Raw genomic sequence first — 23307 nt, 5'->3', positions numbered from 1 at the left:
GCCAAGGCCCCATGGAATCAATCAGCCACCCTCTCCCTAGACATTGCCAGGAACCCCGACCTTGAGAACTTCTCCTAGTATAAGAGGCATAAGATGAGGCCGTCTCAGGGTTCCTAGAACTAGGATGAAGGAGGTCATGAGAGTCACTTTAAATTTTGCGAGAGGGAGGGACATGTTTCTATGGACATAGATATGTGCAGGACTTCACCAGGCCTCCTGATTTCCTTTATGCTCAATGCCCTAGGAGGTCTCAAACCATCCAGTACACTGGCATGGGGCAGGAGGCTGGGCTGAGGGCAATGCTCGGTGCTGGCTGCCTAAGGCTTCCTGATGAAGTGGTAGATGTTGTTGGGTCCTGCCATCCTTCAAGCATCCCCAGATACTTCTAGGGCCTCTTTCATAGACACAGGTTGAGACAAGTGGGCACAGGGCAGCTAGGATTCGGAGTTCATCAAGGGGTGGAAGCAGGGTCTGTCTGGATCTGACTACCTGCGTTTCCCATGACTTACGAGTTCACACAGAGAACCACGATGTTTTTCCACAGGTTCCTTGTCCCCACCACCTTCACGATGCACACCTTCTTGGGCCTCCGTGAAAGCTCCTTCTCTAGCTCTGTAAGAGACAGATTCGTGAGCATGAGCAGGATAGAAGGTTCCAGACACAGATAAAACACAGCTTTGATTTCCCCATCCAGGACTATGCAACGAAGAGAAAGCCTTTTGCCTTTAAGCCAGGAGAAGAGTCTAGGCTTTCTGGCCTAGCTCCATTCATTTTGCCTGACCATATCACTCCATGATGGGAGTCTAGGTCGCTGAGGCCTAAATTAGGTCCTGCACACAGAAAGTGGTTTCTTTCTGCTAGAAACTGGATCTACCTATGTCACTCACAGCTCAGAAGTCTGCAAAGCTACAGGTTTATATGTACCTCAATCTTAGGGGGACAGGATGTCTTAGGATTGAAGCTACCCACAACTGTCCTTAGAGGATGTGAACTAGTGTGTGTGTGTGTGTGTGTGTGTGTGTGTGTGTGTGTGGTGTGTGTGTGTGTGTGTGTGTGTGTGTGTGTGGTGTGTGTGTGGTGTGTGTGTGTGTGTGTGTGTGTGTGTGTGTGTGTGAGTTTGAAATTCTTTGGGGAATGGGGTATAGCTCAGTGCTTAGGAGGCATGAAGTCCTAGGCTCCATTCCTAGAACAAGTTGGACAATGTGTTTGGCCTAGAGATGTGACCAACTGAAACTATAGGATGACTGAAGCCCTTGTGAGGCTCATCCCAGCTCTGCCAGTCACCCTAGTCAAAAGTGCTCCAGGGTAAGTGCTCCCAAGCTTGCTGGGAATTTACTCAAGTCCTAGGGCTGGTCTGGCAATCTAACAGGGAAGATCAGAACATGGGAAACACTCTAGGAGGAAGATGCTGTGGGGCTGTCCCAGAGAGCAATACTCACACTCGGCCTTCTGGGCCCTTCTTCCTGCGAGCTCTCATGTCCTCATGGAGTGATTCCCTCCTTAGAAACTAAAACAGGAAGGATGCTTCCTAGAGTCAACAAGGAGCCAGTGTCCTTATGCCTGACCAGAGAAGACAGTGGCAAGGTAATGGTAAACGGCACAGAATCCTGGAGCACGAGAGACCAGTGATAGAGTGGGAACACTGAGTAGCATCTGGCACTTGGCTAACAGCAGTGTATACATGTGTCCAGTTTCTTAGTTTTGACAAATGTGTCAAAAGTAATATCTAATGGTAACATTAGACATTATCGGGAGTATAGAAAAGTTCTGTACTGTCTTAACTTTCCTGTATACATGAAATAGTTCCAAAACAAGACATTGAAAAATTTAAAAATGTCTGTGGGAACAGAGACAGAGGAAGCCTTCAGAGCCTGGTGGTCTGTATGTAACTGGTGATGTATTATTGCGGATGAAATAGTATGTTAAAGAAGCTATAGCAATTGCATTATAACCTGAAGGTTTTGTTTTGTTTTGTTTTTAAATAGCATTAAACCCTAGAGCCCAGTCTAAGAATTGACTGTAGTCTACACCCATAATTGTATTATCCCAAAGGGAGTTAAATTAACTTTCCCAGCTCGATTGATGCTTTGTCGGGCTCTCTGATACTCACAGCACTGGCCCATCATCAACAACCTCTGCTGCTCCACATGTTGAAACCCACACACAAATTGTAGGAAGCATTAGCTAGCTCCTGAGACCCTGTGAGGTCACTGGACATAAGGAGCTCTCTTCTCTCTCCAGCTATTGAGTGGAAACCTAGGAACTGCCCCAAACTTCTTGCACTAAGAAATAAAAGCAAATCGATACCAGGCAGCTGGTAAGATGGGCTCAGTGCTGTCTGAATGTCAAACTGAGGCAGACTTAATGTTGGCAAATCAGGTGTGTCTAGCCCTGCCCCACATTTCCTTGACCCCTGTGGTCAGTGCCCTGGGTCTGGGAGCAGTGAGGCTCCCCTTGCTTGGGAAGAAGCTCAGCTCTGTTTCTTTTTAACCTCCTTGAAAAAACTGCCCAGAGGAATGGAGGTCTCAGCTTTCTAAGGCTATCTCTGGCCTGGAAATATTAAATGAGGAATTCCAGAAATGAGAAATTCATAAATCATATTGTCATAATTACTCTAGGTTTTGTTATTAATTGTTATTAATCTTTTCCTGTTTTCTAAATTAGATCTTATAGTAGATCTGTATTTATAGGGGAATCTGAGCCTGTCTAAAGTCAGGCACCATGAAGGGCAGTCCTAGCACATGCCTGAGGATATGGCGGGGCTGGCGTGTAGTGCATGCTCGGAGCCCTGGATGCAGGAGACAGTGTCCCTCTGTATCTTCTCAAGGCACCACAGAGAGAAGGTCATGGAAGCACACCTTGGGTAGCCTCCCTGAGACTGAGAGCCTTGGGTCAGACTCTAAGAGCCTTGGGCCAGAATTGACTTTTGGATTGCTTCCCCAGTGAGGCGACCCACAGAGGTCAGATAACTCCTGCTCCCTGCATACTGCTCTCTGTGAGGAGAAAAAGGTCATACATGTGATCTTTCTCCATTGGGTGACCCTTCAATAAGCTCCTTCCCTGGGAGTATCTTGGAAGTAGGAACTCACTGCTCAACCTCTCCAGGCCTCACTGCCTACCTATAAAACAAGGCGAGTTAACCTTTCCCTCTCCCATGAGGCTTTGAGAAGGATGGCACGTTCTCAGGAGGTTTGCTTGTGCCTTCCAGTCTCTGTCCTGTGTCTCTTGACTGGTTTCACTATCACTTAAAGCAAGGGGCTAAGCAGGCTTCTGGCACAAGGTTAGTTGGTCTTCCTTTCTTTTCTGTGGGCTAGAGACAACCCAGAAGCAGCAGAGTCTTTACATCTACTGCAAATGTTCAAAATCTTGAGTCGCGCCTGGGAAGGAGAGCTGCCTTCCTTGGCATATCTTGACACTTCAAGAAGGACATTTGGGAACACACCCCAGTGCCTAATTCACAAATGTCTAATTCGGATGCACACATCCCTCAGACCATCACTTATGCTCAAATGAAAACTGAAGACAGCATTAAAAGAATAGAAATGGGAAATCTTGGGAAATTAGGTTTTCTTTTAGCATGAGGCCAAGACTAGCATGCTTTAATGGGCATGAGGCCCCTCACTCATTATTACATCCCAGCCTAAGGCACTTTTTTGGCAGGAGGCACCCTAAGGAACAGTCCTGCCTCTTCTCGACTGTAGAAACCCTGGATTCCTGTATGTCATGAATATTCAAGAAATGCTGCTGGCCACAGGTCTCCTTTGAGGTACATCCTGGGCTCTGTGGCAGACTCTGGTGTAGAGGTTAATACTGAGAAACTCCTGTTTGCAGCTGAGACCAGGGTGTTTAGAGTATCCCGGCTGAGCTGGACTTGAGGAGCTAGCCTGGAGGATGGGAGAATGGGTCTGAGAGAATGGGACTTTTCTGAGGTGAGGTCTATGGGGAGGAAGAACATGGGGGTCCAACACAGACCAGAGGCCTGGGGGAGGTAGACATTAGGTAGGGTTTCTAAATCTATATGTAAGTGGGGTCTTCCTTGAGGCCCTGAGCAGGTGATGAAGTGACTGTATTTGTTCCTGGGCTGCTGGTGGAGGAGGGGAGGGCAGAGCAGTGAGTATGGCTGAGAAGAGGCTGGGTAAGAGGAGCCCAGGAACTTGATGATTATGGTGGAGAAGCAATTCTGAGCTCAGGAAGTTGGAAGTTCCAGAGAAGATAGACTTACTCCAAGTGCTGGACAGTTTTGCACACTGTTGTCTAAACCCATCTGACAGTGGGGTGGGGCATAGAGAGCCAGGGTGAATAAGCGTCCCACAGGGACTACACTAATGATGACACATCCTGGTTAAGAGTGAAGCCTTTCTCCTCTTTGTTAGTCACCAAGGGGTTCAAATCACCTCTTGTCCGGCCCCAGCCTGGGACACAGAAGAGAAGTAAACACCAAACAAACTCACAAGCAAAGCAACAGGAGCAGAGGTAAGCTAATATCACTTTCCAAAAATAGGGACATGAATCGGTGTCATTAAGATTGAGAAAACACGCCTTTCCCAGATAATATTTTAATCTGAAAGAAGAGGAGGGTGGCGATTTAATTAGGAGGCCAGCAACAAACGTACAATAAGACTTGAGAACGGAAGCTTGCTGCACGGAAGCTATGTGACAGTCCAAACCAGGCCATCCTGGCCCAAAAAAGTTCCTTGACAGCATCCTTTCCCACATGTCTCAGGGTCCTCACCCCCTTCTCAGTGGCCAGTAAAGCCACTTCAGTGCGACTTCCGGGTTCGACTCCATTCCACTAGTACTTAGGTAACTGATCTCTGGTAAAGCAGCCCAGTCATCTGTGCCGTGGTTTCCTCATCTGTAGACGAGGAGCACCGTAGCATCCCTTGTGATGCACGGCTTTGAAGAAAGGTGTCCATGTGCATACCACATATAAGATGCAACATTATGAATGAGTTGATCTTTGTACATCACTTGGAAGGGGAGTGGCACATAAATGTCATATATTGTCTTGTTTACTGGCACTGCTACTGAGAAAGGGGGCCTAGGATGGCCCTCTGAAAAGCCAGCATTCAGTACTCTTCAAGAAGACCAGCCATGGCTTGCATCCTTCATTCCAGGGAATTCAGAGCTTTTGGTTGACCAGACTTTTCCTGCCTGAGCTAAAGGACTTGGTAAATCACATCTCACCTAGCAAGCAGTTGTGACTCAGAGGTGTGTCCTGGGCACAGGGAAAGATAGGTTATGCTGCCCTTGTTGTGCCCCCACATCTTTGTCCCGTAAGAAGCCAAGGATGCCAAGAGCTTTCAAGATTGAGGAGGCTCACACCCTCTCCAGTGAAATGGGGACCAGCAGGGCACTTCTCCCGCATGGCACACTTGTCTGAAAGCCAGGCTTCTGTAGTCACTTTGACTGCAGCCTTCACCCTCCACCTTTCCTCTTTAGCACTTTCCCCTCCTGTTAAGTGTGCATTGAGGACCTCCTCTCTGTATGTACCCCATCTGTGAACTCCTTCAGCTTCCAGCTGTTCTCCATAGTGTTGAGTGCTAACAGGTGCTTAATAAATGTCTTTGTCATGAATGAACGAATGGTCATCAAATGATTTTCATTACAGTCAAGTCATTCATTCTTCCATCCTCTCTCCCTACCTCTCCCTACCCCCCTCCACACACACTATACATTACATTCCTAGGGGATTTTACAAAGCATACAGGTCTTCAGGTTAACACGGAAGGCTGCTGTTTTCCAAAGGGACTCTCTAGGTCCCTTGCATTAGAGTCTCTTTCAGAGCTCAGTAATAGTGACGTTCCTAGGGTTTCTTTCAGATCTACAAGGTCAGGATCTTGGCATGTCAGGGAGGATTCAGAAACCTGGCTGTGAAGAACTTCCTGGTGCCATTTACAGGTTCCTAGCTTGAAAGCCCCACTTAGCTTCTGCTGATGCCCTGATTCACAAGAATTCTATGGATCTGAACCACAGCACAAAAATAGTTCATACTTCCATTTCTTCCCTTGACCAACAAATAGGTCACGGCCATAAATAGACAATGGCAGCCCTTTGAAGATCATGCTCAAGAAGAGAGGTCACTCAAACCATCTGAACCCTGAGCCAAGGCTTTAAACCTGGTAGGCACTCAGGGAAAGGAGGCACTGGGCTCCACAAAGCCAATAGAGCTGATAAAGATCAGGTGTGCACCCAACTCGCATCCTGCTTCTGGCTTTGTATGGGCTGCAAGGAACATGATACCGTGTTCGACTTGATTATGAAAGAAACCAGCTCCCACAAAGTGGAGAGAACTTCAGTTTATTTTCACTCCCAGATTATAGCAGCTACTGTTACCTTTCCAAACCTTTGCAAACCACACAGACACAGGAGTATAGACCAAACATTAGCCAGGACAGTTATTCAGGACAAAAACATCCTTCAGGTTCCCTGGCCAGAGCATCATACTTACCCTCGGGCTCCCAGACTAGTGCATTGTATTTACCTGGCATCACTCCCTTGATATCGCTCTCAGGGCTCACACAATTCTTCTGTGTAAGGTACAGGATCAACTTCTTTGCCGACTCAAACTGCTGGGTAGCCATCAGCCATCGGAGAGACTCAGGGAAAATCCTTCAAAGACACAAGGGGAACAGCTGAATGGCTTGCACTCTGCTCTGCTTCAGTCATGAGTTATCCAGAAAGTCAGGATGGACTCTGGTAAGATATTACCATAATGACCAGTCCCCTGCCTTGCCAGCTCAGGAGAATCTTTGAATGGACCCAGCAGCTGGAAAAAGTGGATACTGCTATGATCAGAATGTCGGTTCCTCCATTCCCAAATGAAAAGCTATAACAAAATTATTTCAAATTGTAGGCATTTAAAAAAGTAATCAAAATGAATGTTTATTGGTCTTTATTTATTAAAAATTAATTTTGGTTAACAAAATTAGAACAAATGAAAACACCCAAAAATGCCATCAGCAAAATGTGACGTGTTAAAAATCAGATCTTTTCTTTATAATGGAATAGTAGAACAAACACCAATGCCCGCGGTTTAAATTCCATGTTGCTGATTTGTTTGGGAGACGTGTCTTTTCTTAATTTATTGAGTGTACATCATACACGGTCAGTTTTTCCTCAATATATGGATTTAAAACCTTCAGTTTACTGTTGGTGTCAGTGTAGCCACATCTGTGTTTGACTCTAGTGATTGTTGTTAGGGTCATCTCTTCCCTTTGCTAATCTGACAGCGCAAGGTCCTTTATAGACTGTCTGTAAAACCCTAAAACATACAACACTGGGGGTGGTGTCAAAGTAACTTCATTTACACCAGTATTTATGGACACTAATTTCATGGCAGGGAATCAAATCCTATGTCAATGGTGTTTGAGTATGATCATTTTCTTCAAATCAAGGTCCATGTTGTGCACACAAAGCGGCCATCTTTGTTCGCAGAATTTCACAGGACAACAGCGATGGACCCAGGGTATGCATGACCCTCAGGAGAAGATTATTCCTCTTGTCCCAGGCTTCAGAGCCACAGGCAGAGTCAGTAGACGAGGCCAGTGGCTTTCAAATCGATACTGGGACACTGCATTATCCAGAGTAGCCATCTTCGTTAGCCCTAGCATTGCTACCCCTAGCGGGTCTGAATAGTTGAACTGAGAGCTGTGAGTCAATATTCTACCTAAGGATATTTGAGGATCGCCAAGCTTGTAGGTTTGGATTACAGCATGATGATCCTATGGTTGAAAGAATGGGTGTGGGCCCCTCATGAGCTCAGACTCTTGTGGGCACCAAGTTGGGTTTTTTTTTCTAAAGATTTATTTATTCATTTATTATATATAAGTACACTGTAGCTGTCTTCAGATACACCAGAAGAGGACATCAGATCTCTTTACAGATGGTTGTGAGCCACCATGTGGTTGCTGGGAATTGAACTCAGAACCTCTGGAAGAGCAATCGGGTGCTCTTAACCGCTGAGCCATCTCTCCAGCCCCCAAGTTGGGTTTTTTGTTTGTTTGTTTGTTTGTTTCTGATGTGAACTGAATATTATCACTCTAGGTCCATATTTGATGGATATGCTCCTGATCTTAAGCCTTATGGAGGGAAACTGCTATAAATATGACAAAGAAGGTAAAGTATACATACACATTCAATGAGTGACATGGACTAAACTCTGCATGTATGACTTAGGATAGAGCAGGGCAACCGAGGAAGGCAATGGCTGGCACTGGAAGGAGAAGCACAGTGCTCCTACAGCTGTTTTAGAAAATGAGCGAGTGCTGGTTCATTTCAGCTTGCTGAGTGCTGTGTGTAGGGACAGGGCCCAAAGGGAGGGTATCGGGGTGTGAAGTGGTATACTAAATTTGTGGAGCTGCACGGTGGTAAAACAGGTTGGGTTTGAAATGGGCAGAGACAGATGAACAGGGAGGAGGCGGGGAGGGAGAGAAGTGAGGAAGGACCTGGTATGGATACGGAGGTACTGATGATGTGGAATATAAGGACCAGCAGCCACAGGACTAGGGTGAAGGGAATTCAAGGCTGCACTCTCTCAGGACACACGTGTGAACTCACAACAGCCATACAATTGTCTTCCACAGCGGGTAAACCTGCAAACCACCTTCCATCAGCAGACTGGTGACGGCAGGCACTGACTGTCCTACCAATTTCCAGGCCAAGCTTCTGATGAGGCCGTACTGCTATTACTCATTGGACAGCTGGAAAAGTTCAGGCGGGGGATAGCTAAGAGCTGAGGACACGCAGTCATCAAATGGCAGATTGGATGAATTGGAACTTACTCCCTTAACCTCAGACACAGCAAAGCAGCAAGCCAAACCATCTGGACAGCTGATGTTGGGGAAGTCCTGTCCTTACCAGGGTCTCCCAGGCATTACAGAAGGCCTGCAATGTGTGTTCTGAACACAGGTTTTAAGATATATGCAGAGCCATAAACAACCGAGCTGTTGCTCATGAGAAGACCCAGACGCCTGTTTCAGTTTGGAACGTGGTGGAAACTTGATGGAATTTTCTCAGGATACACGTATGATGTAATGTCGTTCTAAAGTTTAAGAGCCCAGACAGAGCTAGGCATGGAGGCTCACTACTATAATTTTAGTACTCAGAATGCTGAGATGGGGAGAATTGCTTTGAATTTAAGGCTATTGGTCTACCTAGTGAGCTTCAGGCCTGCTTGCAATATAGAGTGAGACCCTGTCTCAAGAATTCAAACCAAACCAAACCTGGCCACAGCTTGGGACCCGGGAAGAACATATCTCTGAAACTCAGAGATATGGAATATTTCAACCAAAAAATAATAAAACAAAACAAAGCAGATGAAAGCCACATCTGCCCAGTGTACCTCATGCTTAAAAGGCCATGGAATGTAAGTAAGTAAAAGGATCTCTGATTGGGTGGCATGCAGGTTGTGTGATCAGCTCTTCATGAAAGAGCTGCAGGCCTGACTCACAGCAGGGAATTCCAGGAGAGGATCCATGCTGGTCTAGGCTGTGGGGAGCAGAGAGGGCCAACAGCCACCACTGGGAAAGGTGGCAGAGTGCAGAGGCAGTCCAACTACTTCTGGTCATCACAGGAGCTTCCTACACAACAAGTGCCTCTGATATTATCCTGCTGTCTTGACACAGGAGCTTGGTAGTGCCCAAGAGCAGCAAAGTGGCAAAACAACTTCAGTGCCAGGTAGGGATTTCTGTTTGGCATGTGTCCCTGTGGCCAATGACCTAAACCTTTCTTCCCTGCTCTAGTACTGACATGCTGTTAGGCACCAATGCTAGCACAGATAAGTCTTGGAACTTGGCCTTCAGAAATCTTTTTATATGGTGCACATTTACATGAGGGTGGCTCAGGAAGACGCTAGCCAAGACCGAGCACCTGAGTCCTATCCTCATGACCCGCATGGTGGAAGGATTGAATCAGCTCCTGCTTGTTGTCTTCTGACTTCCACCTGTTTGCTATGGAACACACCAACGCACACACTACACACACGCTACACACACACACACACACACACTACACACACACACACACCAACACACACACTACACACAAACTACACACACACTACACACACACTACATACACACTACACGCACACACACACTACACACACACACTACACACACACACCAACACACACACACTACACACACACATACTACACACACACTACACACACACACCCTCACACACACACACACTACACACACGCTATACACACACACTACACACACACTACACACACACACCAACACACACACGCTACACACACGCTACACACACACACACACCAACACACACACTACACACAAACTACACACACACTACACACACACTACATACACACTACACGCACACACACACTACACACACACACTACACACACACACCAACACACACACACTACACACACACATACTACACACACACTACACACACACACACCCTCACACACACACACACACTACACACACGCTATACACACACACTACACACACACCACACACACACACCAACACACACACGCTACACACACACACTACACACACACACTACACACACACCAACACACACACACTACACACACACACACACTACACACACACTACACACACACACACCAACACAACACACACACACACCAACACACACACACTACACACACACACTACACACACACTACACACACACACACCCTCACACACACACACCAACACACACACACTACACACACACACCAACACACACACACTACACATACACACACTACACACACACACACTACACACACACTACACACACACACACTACACACACACTACACACACACTACACACACACACTACACACACACTACACACACACACACTACACACACACACACTACACACACACTACACACACACACACACACACCCTCACACACACACACACACACATCTAGAGTCATAAAATTTTAAAATGAGGGGCTGGGGATTTAGCTCAGTGGTAGAGCGCTTACCTAGGAAGCGCAAGGCCCTGGGTTCGGTCCCCAGCTCCGAAAAAAAGAACCAAAAAAAATTTTTTTAAATGATTTATTTGGTACTTATGTGTATGTATTTGCCTGTGTGAGTTTAATTGCATCATGTACATGCAGGTGCCTGTGGAGGCCAGAGGGTATCAGATACCCTGCAACTGGAGCCACAACCTGTTGTGAGTTACCTAATATGGAAACTGGAACTGAACATGTACCTTCTGTAAGAGCAGCAAGTGCTTTTAACCACCAGTCATCTCTACAGCTCTGTAATTTCTTAAAAGCATGATAAATATGTTTTAGAAAGATCCTGCACTAAACGGGAGCAGTGCAGTGTGGTCCTAAAGCTTTATATAGACATTTTATGTGGAGCTCTTTCTAAATGATACTACTGTATCAAGATATAAAATGCTTTTCCTGGTAGGTCTGCCTTCTGTTTCTCTGTCCCTCCCTCCTCTTTTCCTTTCTCTCTGCCCATGCTTGACTAGAACTCAGAGAAACCCTTCTGCCTCAGCCTCCTGAGAGCTGGGATTACAGAGCACACACCACTCGCTCCCTTGCTGTTTCTTTAAGCTGAATGGGAGCATGCAGCTTAGGCAACCTCTTCCTGTGCTCACCTCAGCATGTGTATGGCAGAACATGGTGACTAAGGATTTGACTGTAAGAACAGGTTCCTAACTCATGTTCCCATGCTCCTCTCCTTCCTGGTGTGCAGTCGAGCTAAGCCCAGGTCTGCTTGGCCCTTCCCACGTCAGTTGTACATTGCAGTCATTAGCTGTGCAATTGTCCAGTGAAATCAGCAGTTAAAATTCAGTACAAGGATCAAGTTTCCTTCTCCTCTACCCGAGTGTCAGCATCAGGCCCAGGAGAGAAGTGAGAGAATTTTGGGATAGAGTAAAGGCATCTTTCTCATGCAGAGAGGAGGCTGGACATTACAGTCAGTGCAGAAAGACCCTATGGTAAGGGTGGACATCACAGTCAGTGCAGAGAGACCTTATGGTAATGCTAAAAATATTTGCCAGATAGAATGAAGCAATAAGCACTGGTCTTAATGGAAATCGGAATGAAGAGAGATGTGTGCTCAAATGCGCTGGCACTTTCTGCCACTTTCACAGGTGAGACCCTTCTGGGACTACTAGAATAGGGAATAAAGAAGACAAGTCAATTAAGCCCCGCCCTGTCCCTTACTGCTGGGGCTGCCATGCAGCAGGTGCGAAAGCTACTCTTTGAAATTAAACCGTAAAGCAATTAATTTGAATAATCTGTGCTTGAGTTCGCTGTTCTATTTTGATTCTTTTTTGGTGCTGGGAGCTTTTCCTAACTTGTCACCAGTATTCTACATGAAACGTGAGCAGTTTGGATGTTTGCAAATGACTTCTTTATATTTTTATGTCTTGAGTTGATTCAAAGAAGCACAGTGTCTCTGAAGGAGTCCACGTGGTTCACACGTCTCAAGTCTGAGATGAAATACGGTAACTTGAAAGAACATAAACAGAATTTGGGGTTGTCTGATAATAAAGTAATAATTAGAGCTTTTCTGGTTTTTCAGAGTTTTGAAGGGAAGTTTTGTAATTTACATATATATATACACACACATATATATACAACTGATTAAAATTTTAAAACCTGGTGCATAGTGTAAGGCTGGTCATTTGCTGTTAAGATTTAAAGGCTGTAAACTGTTTTCTTGTCCAGTGAATCTAACACCACCAAGCTTCCTATCTAGATAGCCTTTTTTGTTTATCAATATATCACTATATAAAAGAACGGATTTCACTGTAATGCTTTCCTTAATATACATCATACATTTTATCACACTCCTCATCCCCCTTCTCACACCTCAGTTCTTTTCCCAGGGAGTTTCTTTCTGTTTGAATGCCTGACGTACTTATTCCTGAATCTTCATAGGAGAGAAAATACACATGTCACCTTTCTGAGTCTGGCTTAGTTCACTTATCATGATGACTTCCAGTTTTATCAACATTTTTGCAAATGTCATATCTTCATTCTTTTAATGGCTAACACTCCATTGTGTATATACACAAGCACATTCTTTATAGGTCCACCCGTTGGTGGGCACCTAGGCCGACTCCATACCTTGCTATTGTGAACAGTGCTACTGTAACCATGGGTGTGCATGTCTGTGCTCATTGATCAGTCTTTCTAGTGTACATACCCAGGAGAGATAATAGTTATGCATGGGTAGCTTTTTAAGAACCCCACACTGATTTCAACAGTGACTTGGGCTGCTTTTTTTTGAGAGTTCATTAAACATGCACTCTGTAAAAAGCCAGTTGGGCAGTTGGTTCTCTGAGTCAAAAGCAAGCGTGTCCTGTTTAATCCGCTGTACTAGGACTTTTACTCATAAAGTACAGAAAGGAAATAAAACTGCTAACACTTTATTAAATTAGTTGTATCCTTGAGTCTTTCCTTTATTTGTTTTGTGAAGGATTTAGTTTTAGGGTGATACCCAGGTACACAAACACACCTTCCTGCCTGTGATTCAACAGTGACATCATTCACAGAATAAACATGTATGGAGCAGTTAGAGTCATAAGGACAAAGAGCCACACTTTGGGCTACAAGAAGTTATTCTGTTGGGAAGGAAAGCATACTAAAAACACACACTGCACCAATGAGCTATGTCCCAGCCCAGTGTGGAACTTCTCCCAAGCAGGTTCACAGGAAGGACACAAGGTGGAACCCAGAGAGGACACAAGGTCAATAAAACTGCAGGGAGATGACCTTCTATATGTGCATATGTGAGTGAGTGTAGGAGGAGCTTGGGGCACTTCTGATTCAAAGAGACGACTCCAGCTCTAGTTGTTAATTCCCTGGGTATGATCAAGTATAGGGCAGCTAAAAAATTCTAGAGGGGCTGGCAAGATGGCTCAGAGGTTAAGAGCGCTCTTCCTGAGGACCAGGGTTCAGCTCCCAGCACCCACATGGTGGCTAACAACCATGCGTAACTCCATTTCCAGGAGATCCAGCATCCTCTTCTGGCCTCTATGGGCACTGCATGCATGTGATGTACAGCGATACATTGAGGCAAAACACCCATGCACATAAAGATAAATAAAATCTTTTTAAAAAAAAATTCTATAGAGTCCCCAAAGAAAACGAAGAAACGGCAGCAAACTCCAAGGCCTGAATGGAATTAAACACAATTGGAAGCTATCTAAAAGTGTCCAGTGCTCTTCACAAACTGAGGCCCCACAATCCCATAAAACGATATTAGAAATACATCAGAAAGTTGCTGTGGTGTTAAGTGAGTCCTTTATTCATCTGGATCTCAATTTCCCTGAATCTGTGAAATGACATCAGTAGAATGCCACAGAAACCTAGGCAAGCCAGATCCATGTTATCTGCTGAGATTTGGGGCTAAAAGTCACCTTTGAAAGGTAAAGTTATGCTGCAGAGTGCATAGCATTCTCATAGTGCTGATCCAGCCTCAGGCCACTTGGTGTACAGCATCCTCGCAGGGCTATAGGCTCAGCCATACTGTGCACAGAGAGGCATAGTTCTATGGGCTCAGGCCACACAGTGTACAGCATTTTCAGAGTGCTGCAGGCTCAGGCAGGGCACATGAAGTCTTTGATATTAGTGTTTTTACAGTGGACCAACCCTGCATGCATAGGAATTGACATAGCCCTAAATGTTACTCTGCTCGTGTTTTCAGCAGGTAAAGATCTGGGATCCAGCTCCCCTACGGACACACCTATAATCTGTGACCTTGCACGCAGCCAGTGCTCATCCCCCCTCGAACCAAGTTAATATTCTCCAGTTTCTCACTCCTCCTCCTTTGGAAAATGTATCCGTGGAAGTGATTATCAGGGCATAGGAATCAGAAGGCACGTGGGGCATGAAAGGGGCAATGCTGTACACCGTTTGCACGAGATAAGGAAAATGTGGTGTTCTGACAGGCGAAGTGGTGCAGGCCTGTAATCTCAGCACTTGCCAGGCCAGGGCAGGATGAATGCAAGCTCAAGGCTAGTTTGGATTGGCGTAGTGAGTTCCTGGCCAGGATGGATAATTTAGCAAGACCTTGTCTAAAACTATGGATCCGGTGTGAGTCCCTCAGTGGTTGAGTGCTCCCTTAATGTGGACAAAACTCTAGGTTTAATTACCAGGAAAGGGATGGGGGAGGGAGTGAGGAGGGAGAGAGGCAGAGGAGATGGATTTGCCACTTCTGCCTCTAATTGGAATTTTACTGGCATCTTGCTTGCAGCTTTCTGTGGATGGGCCAAACAGCTGTTAGGGGGACCATCTTCTGGCCTAAGCCTAGGCTCCAATCCTATGCCCATCAGGTTGGCAGACAGATACCTTGGCTACAGTATCCATTGGTCATGTGGGAGCCTCCTACTGGCCCTGATTTGTCCTCACACATAGCAGATGCCTCATCATCACTGTGCACACCTCTCCCAGTCCCCACGGAAAGTCATCCTGATTCGAGTTAGCCAGTCCCAATGCCTGAGAGAGACAAAACTGCCTTGGTACTGGTCTCACAGGTCCCCTAAACCTCATTCTGTCCATCTGTATGGACTTTGACCAGCTAGCTGCCAGTGCCGCAGTCATTTAGCATCTGACGCCTGTTTCCCGAGATCATCTACCTGACTTGAGCCAGGCACTGACAGCTCAGACATGCTCACCCTGACTGCCCTCTGCCTGGTTTACATCCCTCAAGATGGCCTCCCATAGACCCAGCTGCTGGGGTAGGGCAGTGAGATGGATTTGTGGAGCATGTCCTTGTCCTGGGGATGACAGAGGCTCCCTACCTCTGCTTGTAAACACATGTGTAAATGCTGGGATTCATGGCAGTGTACATAACTGTACTCTGAAGAAGCTTCTTACCAAAGGGCTCCTAACATCCAGTGTGATCAGCAAGTTCCGACAAGCAGCTGAGACATTTCCAGCTTACTTTTAACTGCTCATTCAACTTTCGTGATTGAAATATGCACTGCCACTTGAATTTCTAGGTCTGCATTTTTAATTACTTCTCTCACAATTACATAAACATGCACATATATACTTTGATCATATTTCCTCCCCATTACACTCTCTTTCCTCTCTCTCTCTCTCTCTCTCTCTCTCTCTCTCTCTCTCTCTCTCTCTGTGTGTGTGTGTGTGTGTGTGTGTGTGAATGTATAAACATGTTCCGTTGCATTAAATTAGGGATGTTTCTGTGAGCATAGGTTTGGGAGCAGTTAGTAGACTTGCGTTGGGACATAAGAGGCACTGAGGAAAATAAACCCCTCTCCACCAGTATACTTTTGCTAGTATTACATGATGCTTCATTATTGTCTAGAGAGTGTAGGGATAAGAAGAATTTTTTAATAATTTATTTTTATTTTATGTACATTGGTATTTTGATTACATGTATATGTCTGTGTGAGAGTGTCAGATCTTGGAGTTACAGATAGCTGTGAACTGTCAGGTGGGTGCTGGGGTCCTCTGGAAGAGCAGTCAGTGCTCTTAGCCACTGAGCACTGAGAAAGAAGGATTTATTTATTTATTTATTTATTTTTGCTAAGAAGGATTTAAAGCCTTTTCTTTTCCCTCCTTAATTTTTTCTTTGAGGCATGGTTTACTGGTGGAGCCCTGGTTGTCTTAAGCACTCTGTAGACCATGTTGGCCTTGAACTCATAGAGCTCCACCTGCCTCTGCCTCTCGCATGCTGGGATTGAAGGCATGCCCCTCCAAATCAGCTGTGAAATGGTCACTGAAGCTTGTGAAAGGACTGTTGTATACTTAGTCATGTTCCCAGAGACTGTAGCATCTGTGACTCACTTCTTCCTCTTCCTGTGAGGGAGACCCTTTCCCCTGTAATTGTTAACACAGATGAGTTCCATGTGTTCTGAGAACCCTGTGACCGTGTTTTATCTGTGATTGAATCTCCTTGTATAATGCGATATTTCAAAATAAAATCATTTTTGATGGAAGATCATGTTGCACTCCTCACGCTTAGGAGAGAAAAGCAGACGGATCCACTCACACATCTTGTAAACTCATTTTTAAGCAGCACAAGTAATCCATTTCACACACTTTGATTGTGCCCCTGTTAGAATAGGCAGCAATACCCTTATGAATTAAAGAAATGGTTTTTATCATTGTTAGAGGGATCATGGAATCTTCCAGAACGAGAGACAAGTTCTGTGCCAGGTTTATGTTACCTTTGGTGGCTCACGGACTTTTTGGGCCTAAGGGGCATCACGTCATGGGTTGAGTTGAGCTAGCAGCCAAAGCACCTCTGGCAAGCTGTGGAGTATCTGTGTGCCTCAGGTCCTCTGTCTGCTTGGGAAGCTATCATAGTGACAGCTTCAGGAGTTCTTGGGAAGATTGATGTCACACAGGGACATGAGTACTTAGTCTGGCTTCCACAGAGCAGCCTTCAGCTGGGTAGTGATGCAGACTGACCACTTCAGTGATTTAGAACTCTTTGAGCTCAGGAGTCTGAGGCCAGCTTGGGTAATATAGCAAGACTCTATTTCAAAAACAAACGACCTGCCCCACAAAAACATAAATTCAAAAAATTATAAAAATCAATATGATTCCATTAAAAATGTTTTCAGTGACTTTACTATCTTTATATATAATGGAATTGTTTGCATTTTTTAGCTGGACCTATCTAGCCTGAGACCATTTATATGTTTTTATAGTATTTCTCTGGAGACATGTAAACATTAAAATCTTTTTGGCACCGGCACTTGTTCCTAGGCTTTCTCTTCACCACCTCCCTTGGTGCTAGTTCTGCAGCTCCTTCCACTGTCACAGGCCTTCCTGTCTCACCTGGAGAACTGGCCTAAGCACTTATTCCCAGATGTTACACTTTCCTTTGTTTCCTGTTATTTCCCATCAGGCTTCCTCTCCTCTCAGTGTCATCCCCTGTGCTTCTAATGATTGTGATGGTTGCACAGCTCTCATCAGGATGAAATTCCAGCTCGACAAGGTGTAGTTAATAATTCACCATCTTCACACATCTGCGACATGTCTTTACACAGGGCACTCATGGTGGGTGAAACCAAGCTGAGGATAGTTCCCAACAGGTCCCCGATGAAGAGCCTTGGCGGAGTGCAAGAAAGCCACCCCTATTGCTCCCCTGCAGGGGGTATCAGGCCAGGGACAGAAACTTCTCTGAGAGCAAGACAACCTGTAGCTGCTGATGGGGTTGTCAGGTAAGCAAGGCAGGTAACCCAGCCCAGGCAACGGGAACTCAGCCAGGATGGGAGTTTCCAGAATAAGCCACATGAGTTTGTAGTTCCACAGCTCGGGTAAGGTGGTTAGATCCAAGCCCAAGCTCTTGTCTCTTCCTGCAAGCACTTTTGGGAATATCTCTGATGCTGGATATCTGAGACGACCAAGGTGATGCCTGTGTCAGCAGTGGAAGGGAACTGGCTGTTGGTGCTCACTTACCCCTCAGGGACAGCATCTGTTTCTCGATATAGAACTTCAGATCGTGGTTTGTGAATGGGGTTGGACTCATCCAACTGAAGGCACCTTAGCACACCCTTTAAGCTCTGTACTAAAGGGCACCAGGTCCATATGGCCCATGCAAGAGCCCTGCTCTTTTTCTTGGCACAGGACTTCTCCTCTGACCTCAGGACTCACCTGCAGCCCTGGAACACTTCATGTATGTTTATGCATGTATGGATATGTATGGATATATGTGCAGGTGCACATGCATGTAGAGGTGTAAGGTTGACTTCAGGGGTCTTTTGTGGTTGCCCAGAGCTTGCTGACTCAGTCTATCTAGCCAGCTTGCTTTGGGGATCCCTTCTGTTCCTAACGTCTCCCTCACCTTCCCATGCTGGGATTACAGGTAGGCTACTGCACCAGCATTCACACAGGTGGCAGGGAGCCAAACTCTGGGTCCTTACCCTTGAGTGGTACATGCTTCACCCACTGAACCATTTCCCCAGGTTCCTGGGAAGCTTTTTTGATTCTGTTTTTTTTTTCCCAGGCAAAACTGAATCACTCTGCTGCCTCCCCAGGAGGAAGCTTGCAGCTGATTTTGGAGAAAGCATGTCCATGAAATGTTAAGGCACACTGAAATCCACACACTCTAGACTGCTTTGGGATATAAATATTAAGTCTGGGTTTCTTTCCTTGCCCGGCTGGTTTGTGAGGACAGGGCTGTGTCTGCCTTGTTTATGATGACAGCCCAGATACCTAGGAAACACGGTTTGAAGAAGAGAGAGCACACACACATCTTTCACAGGTTCTCATTGAGTTGGCACATAGATGTTCACCAGCATAAATAGTACACAGCAGATGTGTGAGTGTCTGCATCCCCAGGTCTGCCATGCCTTCTGGACTGTCATTTTCACTGTGACTGAGAGGATGGCATGCACACAACCACAGGGATGGCATGTACCGTCCCTGCTTCCTGTGGCTCCTCCACAAAACTCCAGCCTTTTCCTCTCCTTTCCGCCACTCCTCAGCAGTAAGTCCCAACCAGGAAAACTCCTACTCCCTGCCCTTCCTACTACCTTCTTGGTCTTCCACACTTGTAGCCATCGTCATGTAACATAGACCTTGATACAGCAATAAGAATACAGGGCAAGATTGTGTCGTGCATGGGAACTCTTACCGAGGAGCTGTTACCCTGCCAGTTGGCTGCGGCCAGCTGTGGCCAGCTGGGGGAGGTGCCTTTCCTACCCTTGTAGCTCATTCTTAACTTCCGTTTCACCCTTCCATCACCCCCCACCTATCTTCCTGCTTCACCTGGCAGAATTCCTCTTATTCTTCTGCCCTCAGGTGTTCTAGATCTTGACTTTCATTCTCATTCATTTGTGTACGGTGAGGCTGGGAGGGTTAACCCAGGGAAGGATGGGTCAATACAACTTTCTTCTGGATTCGGACTAAGTTGTGCGGCCCTTTCCTAAGGGCTAATGAGTGACTAAGCAAATGACTAAAGAGGAATTTCTACTTGGCACCGAGACGGGGTGCACAGAGGCTGTGGATACCTTCCCTCACCGTTGACTGCACCCACTCACAGGTACAGTCTCTTCTGTAACTGCTTCATGGCAAAGTGCTTAAGTGCCACTGTGCAGTACCCCGGGGTGCCCACATACAAGCAAGTTCACCCTTGCTTCTCTGCACTCCACATCACCTGTCTTCTGCAGCATTTCCTTCATCTCCAGCCCACAGGGAAATGTCAGCTGCTTCTGCCTCACCCAAAGGTGAAATGAGCTGTGAGCATCCAGAAGCAGCTCACTTTGCCTTTGATTCTCAGGCTCACTAGGGGTGGGGGTGGGGCAGAAATCATTCCTCGCTAACTCCCACTCCCTTGTGTCACAGACCTTCTAATCACCAAAGGGCACCTGCACTCAGGAAAGTCTTTGCCAAATCCCTATCAGGTCACACTACTGATGCTACCTTGTCCTGGTGGCCTTGTCCTGCACTTGTATAGAAGGGCTGGCTGTATGTTAAGCATGCCTTTTAACTTGCCAGCATCTGGAAGTGTGGAGGCCTTGCTCATCCTTGGAGCACCCTACCCAGCTCTGTCAAGGGTCACCTCATTCTAAAAGGCTCAACTTCATGCTTTACATACAAATTAACCAATCCAGAGGCTATACCTTAACACCCTCCTAGACCTAGATCAGACTGCTATACCAAGCAACTACCCACCTGCTATGATAACCCCAGGGCTGAGTAGCAGACAACTAAGGACAGCTCCATGCCCCCATACCAGTTGATCCCAAACCTTCCTACTATGTCTCATCTAGTCTTTCTTGAAGAAACTACAATAAAGGCTCCTGTACACCTTGTCTGTCCTCCTTCCCTCTGCTTTCTGGTACTTTCTCCTATGGCCTTATGGGATGTTGTGTGATCCCCTCCTCTTCAGAACTGTGAGCAATGAACTATTTTTTATGAACACCTGCAGAGCTCTTGGCTCTGCCTAGATAACTATGAAGTTTACATTTGAGAACACTGTCTTCCTCCACTGCCTTCAGCACTGGGACCTCTGCAGCAGCTGACCTCATCCCTTGACCCCCAGATGCCAATGGCAAAAGGGGACTTTGGACTCCCTACTCCTGAGCCCCTCCTATTCAAAGACCCAGATCCAGACCCAGGGTCCTCTCTTACCCTAATCAGCCACATTGGGTCCATTGACAAATCCCATTGGGGTTACTTCCAAAACAGCTCTCTAATGAGACTCTCAGGTGAGTCTACTGTCCACTTTGTAGGCACTGCCTCACATCACACAGCCCAAAAGCACAGTGGCTGCCTCTACCCAACAGGGCAAAAGGACAGATCTTCTCAGAGCATAGGTGTGCTCGGTCGTTTTATGTCAACTAGACACAAGCTAAAGTCATCTGAGAGGAGGGAACCTCAGTTAAGAAAATATCTCCAAAAGATTGGTCTGGAGGCAGGCCCGCCAATGAGGCAGGAGCAGTCTCTGTGGCCTCCACATCAGCTCCTGCCTCTGTGTTCCTGCTGTGTTTGAGTTCCAGTCCTGACTTCCTTCAGTGATGAACAGTGATATGCAAACGTAAGACAAATAAACCCTTTCTTCCCCAACTTGCTTTGGTTGTGGTGTTTCATCACAGCAATCGATAGCCTAACTAGGAAGGACCTTGCTACTGGGATAGCAGAGTACTGCTGTGACAGACCTCACAATGTTGTTGGGAGGACTGTAGAAGCACTTTAGAACTTTGGTCGGACCAGCCACTGAGTGTTTAAAGTTTGGTAAGCTGTTCTGTGGGAGCTTGGAAGATAAGTATGTTGAGAACAGTACAGGTGACAGAGGCCTGGCTTGTGATACTTCAGAGGAAAGCAGAGGTTCCTAGGCAATTTGTATGAAGAATCATTGGTGCCTGGTCAGCTGGAGCTGAAGAATTGGTTATGATGAACAAGAGACCAGAATCACTAAATAAAACCTTTAGTTTGCTGAGACAAGGGATGCTGTTCAGCTGGAGCTGAAAATTCAAAAGAGACCAGCATCACTGCAGTGAAGTCTTGGGGAAGTACTTCCTTGGGGCTTTCCAGAGAAAGCCAAGGTTGTAACTCATTCTGGCAGCTGCAGTTGGTAACGTAAGAGTTACCCAGATGGTACTGGTTTTAAAGACTGAAGGGGTTATGGAGAAGTTGAGTCTTGTTAACATGAAGAGAGTCCAGGAGGGGCTATGGGTGAAAGTGCAGCCCAGTTGTAGCAGAGACCCTAACTTCTTGGAGTTGTCAGAACAGAATAGAAGCAGTGGTGGAGTGGAGACTGCCCAAGCCTAGAAGACAAGCTGTGTGTGCTGCAGAGGCCAGAGCCAGAGAAGTGACCCAAGTCCCTTGGAAGCACCCAGAAGATTGTGAGTGGACCCAGACATGGGACATTGTGTTATTTATACAGCTGGAGTTCAGTTTTGCTTTGCTTTGGTTGTGCTGTGCCTTGATTCTTCCCGCTTGAAGAAAGTATTAAAATTATTTTTTATTTTGATCTCTGTACTTGATTTTGTAAGATTGTGGGCCTTTTTAAGTTTGTAAAATGTTTTATATTGCAATGTTTATATTAATGTATGATCTTGGGGATAAACAAGAAAGAAAATATTATGGTTTTACAGTGATGAGTTTGTGTGTCAAGTTGACAGGAGGTCAATTGTTCTGTATAGTTTTATGTCAACTTGACACAGCTAAAGTCATCTGAGAGGAAGGAGCCCCAATTGAGAAAAATGCCACATCAGGTCAGGTTGCAGGCAAGACTGAAAGACATTTTTTAAATTAGTAATTGATGGGGAAGATCTAGCCCATTGTGGGTGGTGCCATCCCTGGGCTGATAGTCCTGGTTCTATAAGAAAGCAGGCTGAGCAAGCCAGTAAGCAGCACCCCTTCATGGCCTCTGCATTGGTTCCTGCCATGTTTGAACTCCTGTAGTCACTGCTTTTGATGATGAACTGTTACATGGGACTGTCAGAGAAATAAACACTTTTCTCACCTAGTTGGTCATGGTGTTTCATCACAGAAATAGTAACCATAAGACAAGCCTCTCTCTGGCTTGTTTGGGGGTGTGATCTACGGGCTACCTTTCAGCTGTGCCTGCCTTTGGCGCTTCCAGAGAATAACAACTGGTTTGTGTGCAGATGCCTTATCTAGAATAATAGTAGCAGCCTGGGGCAGGCACTCAAATAATAACCAATTTTCCTTTCAGATCATTCTGTATTCTGTGGTTTCTGAGATGCAAACTTCCAAGCCTACAGGTTTTGGTCCTAACACTTTCCTCCAGGAATGTACGAATTTTGTCTGTGAGCTCTTCCTTGTCAGAATTTTCTTCCATGTGAACTGTGTGTGCCTCCTTGGGAGGCTTTGTTAAC

At 46.0% G+C, this 23307-nt stretch overlaps 1 protein-coding gene and 1 long non-coding RNA gene across 6 annotated transcripts in view; one reads left to right on the top strand and one right to left on the bottom strand.

Annotated features, from left to right (window-relative positions):
- The window catches only part of Slc22a23 (solute carrier family 22, member 23), a 165695-nt gene that overhangs the window by 18796 nt on the left and 123592 nt on the right, over window positions 1–23307 (bottom strand). For all 5 annotated transcript variants that reach the window (XR_010058929.1, NM_022624.1, XM_006253845.5 and 2 more), the window contains 2 exons: window positions 6485–6612; window positions 510–612 (listed from right to left, as the gene is read on the bottom strand). Coding sequence is in view for 4 of the 5 variants with exons in the window: in NM_022624.1 (NP_072146.1) it covers window positions 510–612; window positions 6485–6612 (231 nt within the window). In the remaining variant the exon portion in view is untranslated. The remainder of the gene's footprint in view (window positions 1–509; window positions 613–6484; window positions 6613–23307) is intronic.
- On the top strand, window positions 6562–10111 carry LOC134482704 (uncharacterized). The gene is made up of 4 exons (XR_010059146.1): window positions 6562–6699; window positions 7398–7468; window positions 8047–8118; window positions 8586–10111. It is a non-coding gene; the product is annotated as an uncharacterized LOC134482704 (long non-coding RNA).

Source organism: Rattus norvegicus, chromosome 17, assembly GCF_036323735.1.
Source record: "Rattus norvegicus strain BN/NHsdMcwi chromosome 17, GRCr8, whole genome shotgun sequence".
Taxonomy (NCBI): Eukaryota; Metazoa; Chordata; class Mammalia; order Rodentia; family Muridae; genus Rattus; species Rattus norvegicus.
The sequence above is the reverse complement of the archived record's forward strand: the minus strand, read 5'-3'. Positions and strand labels throughout refer to the sequence as shown.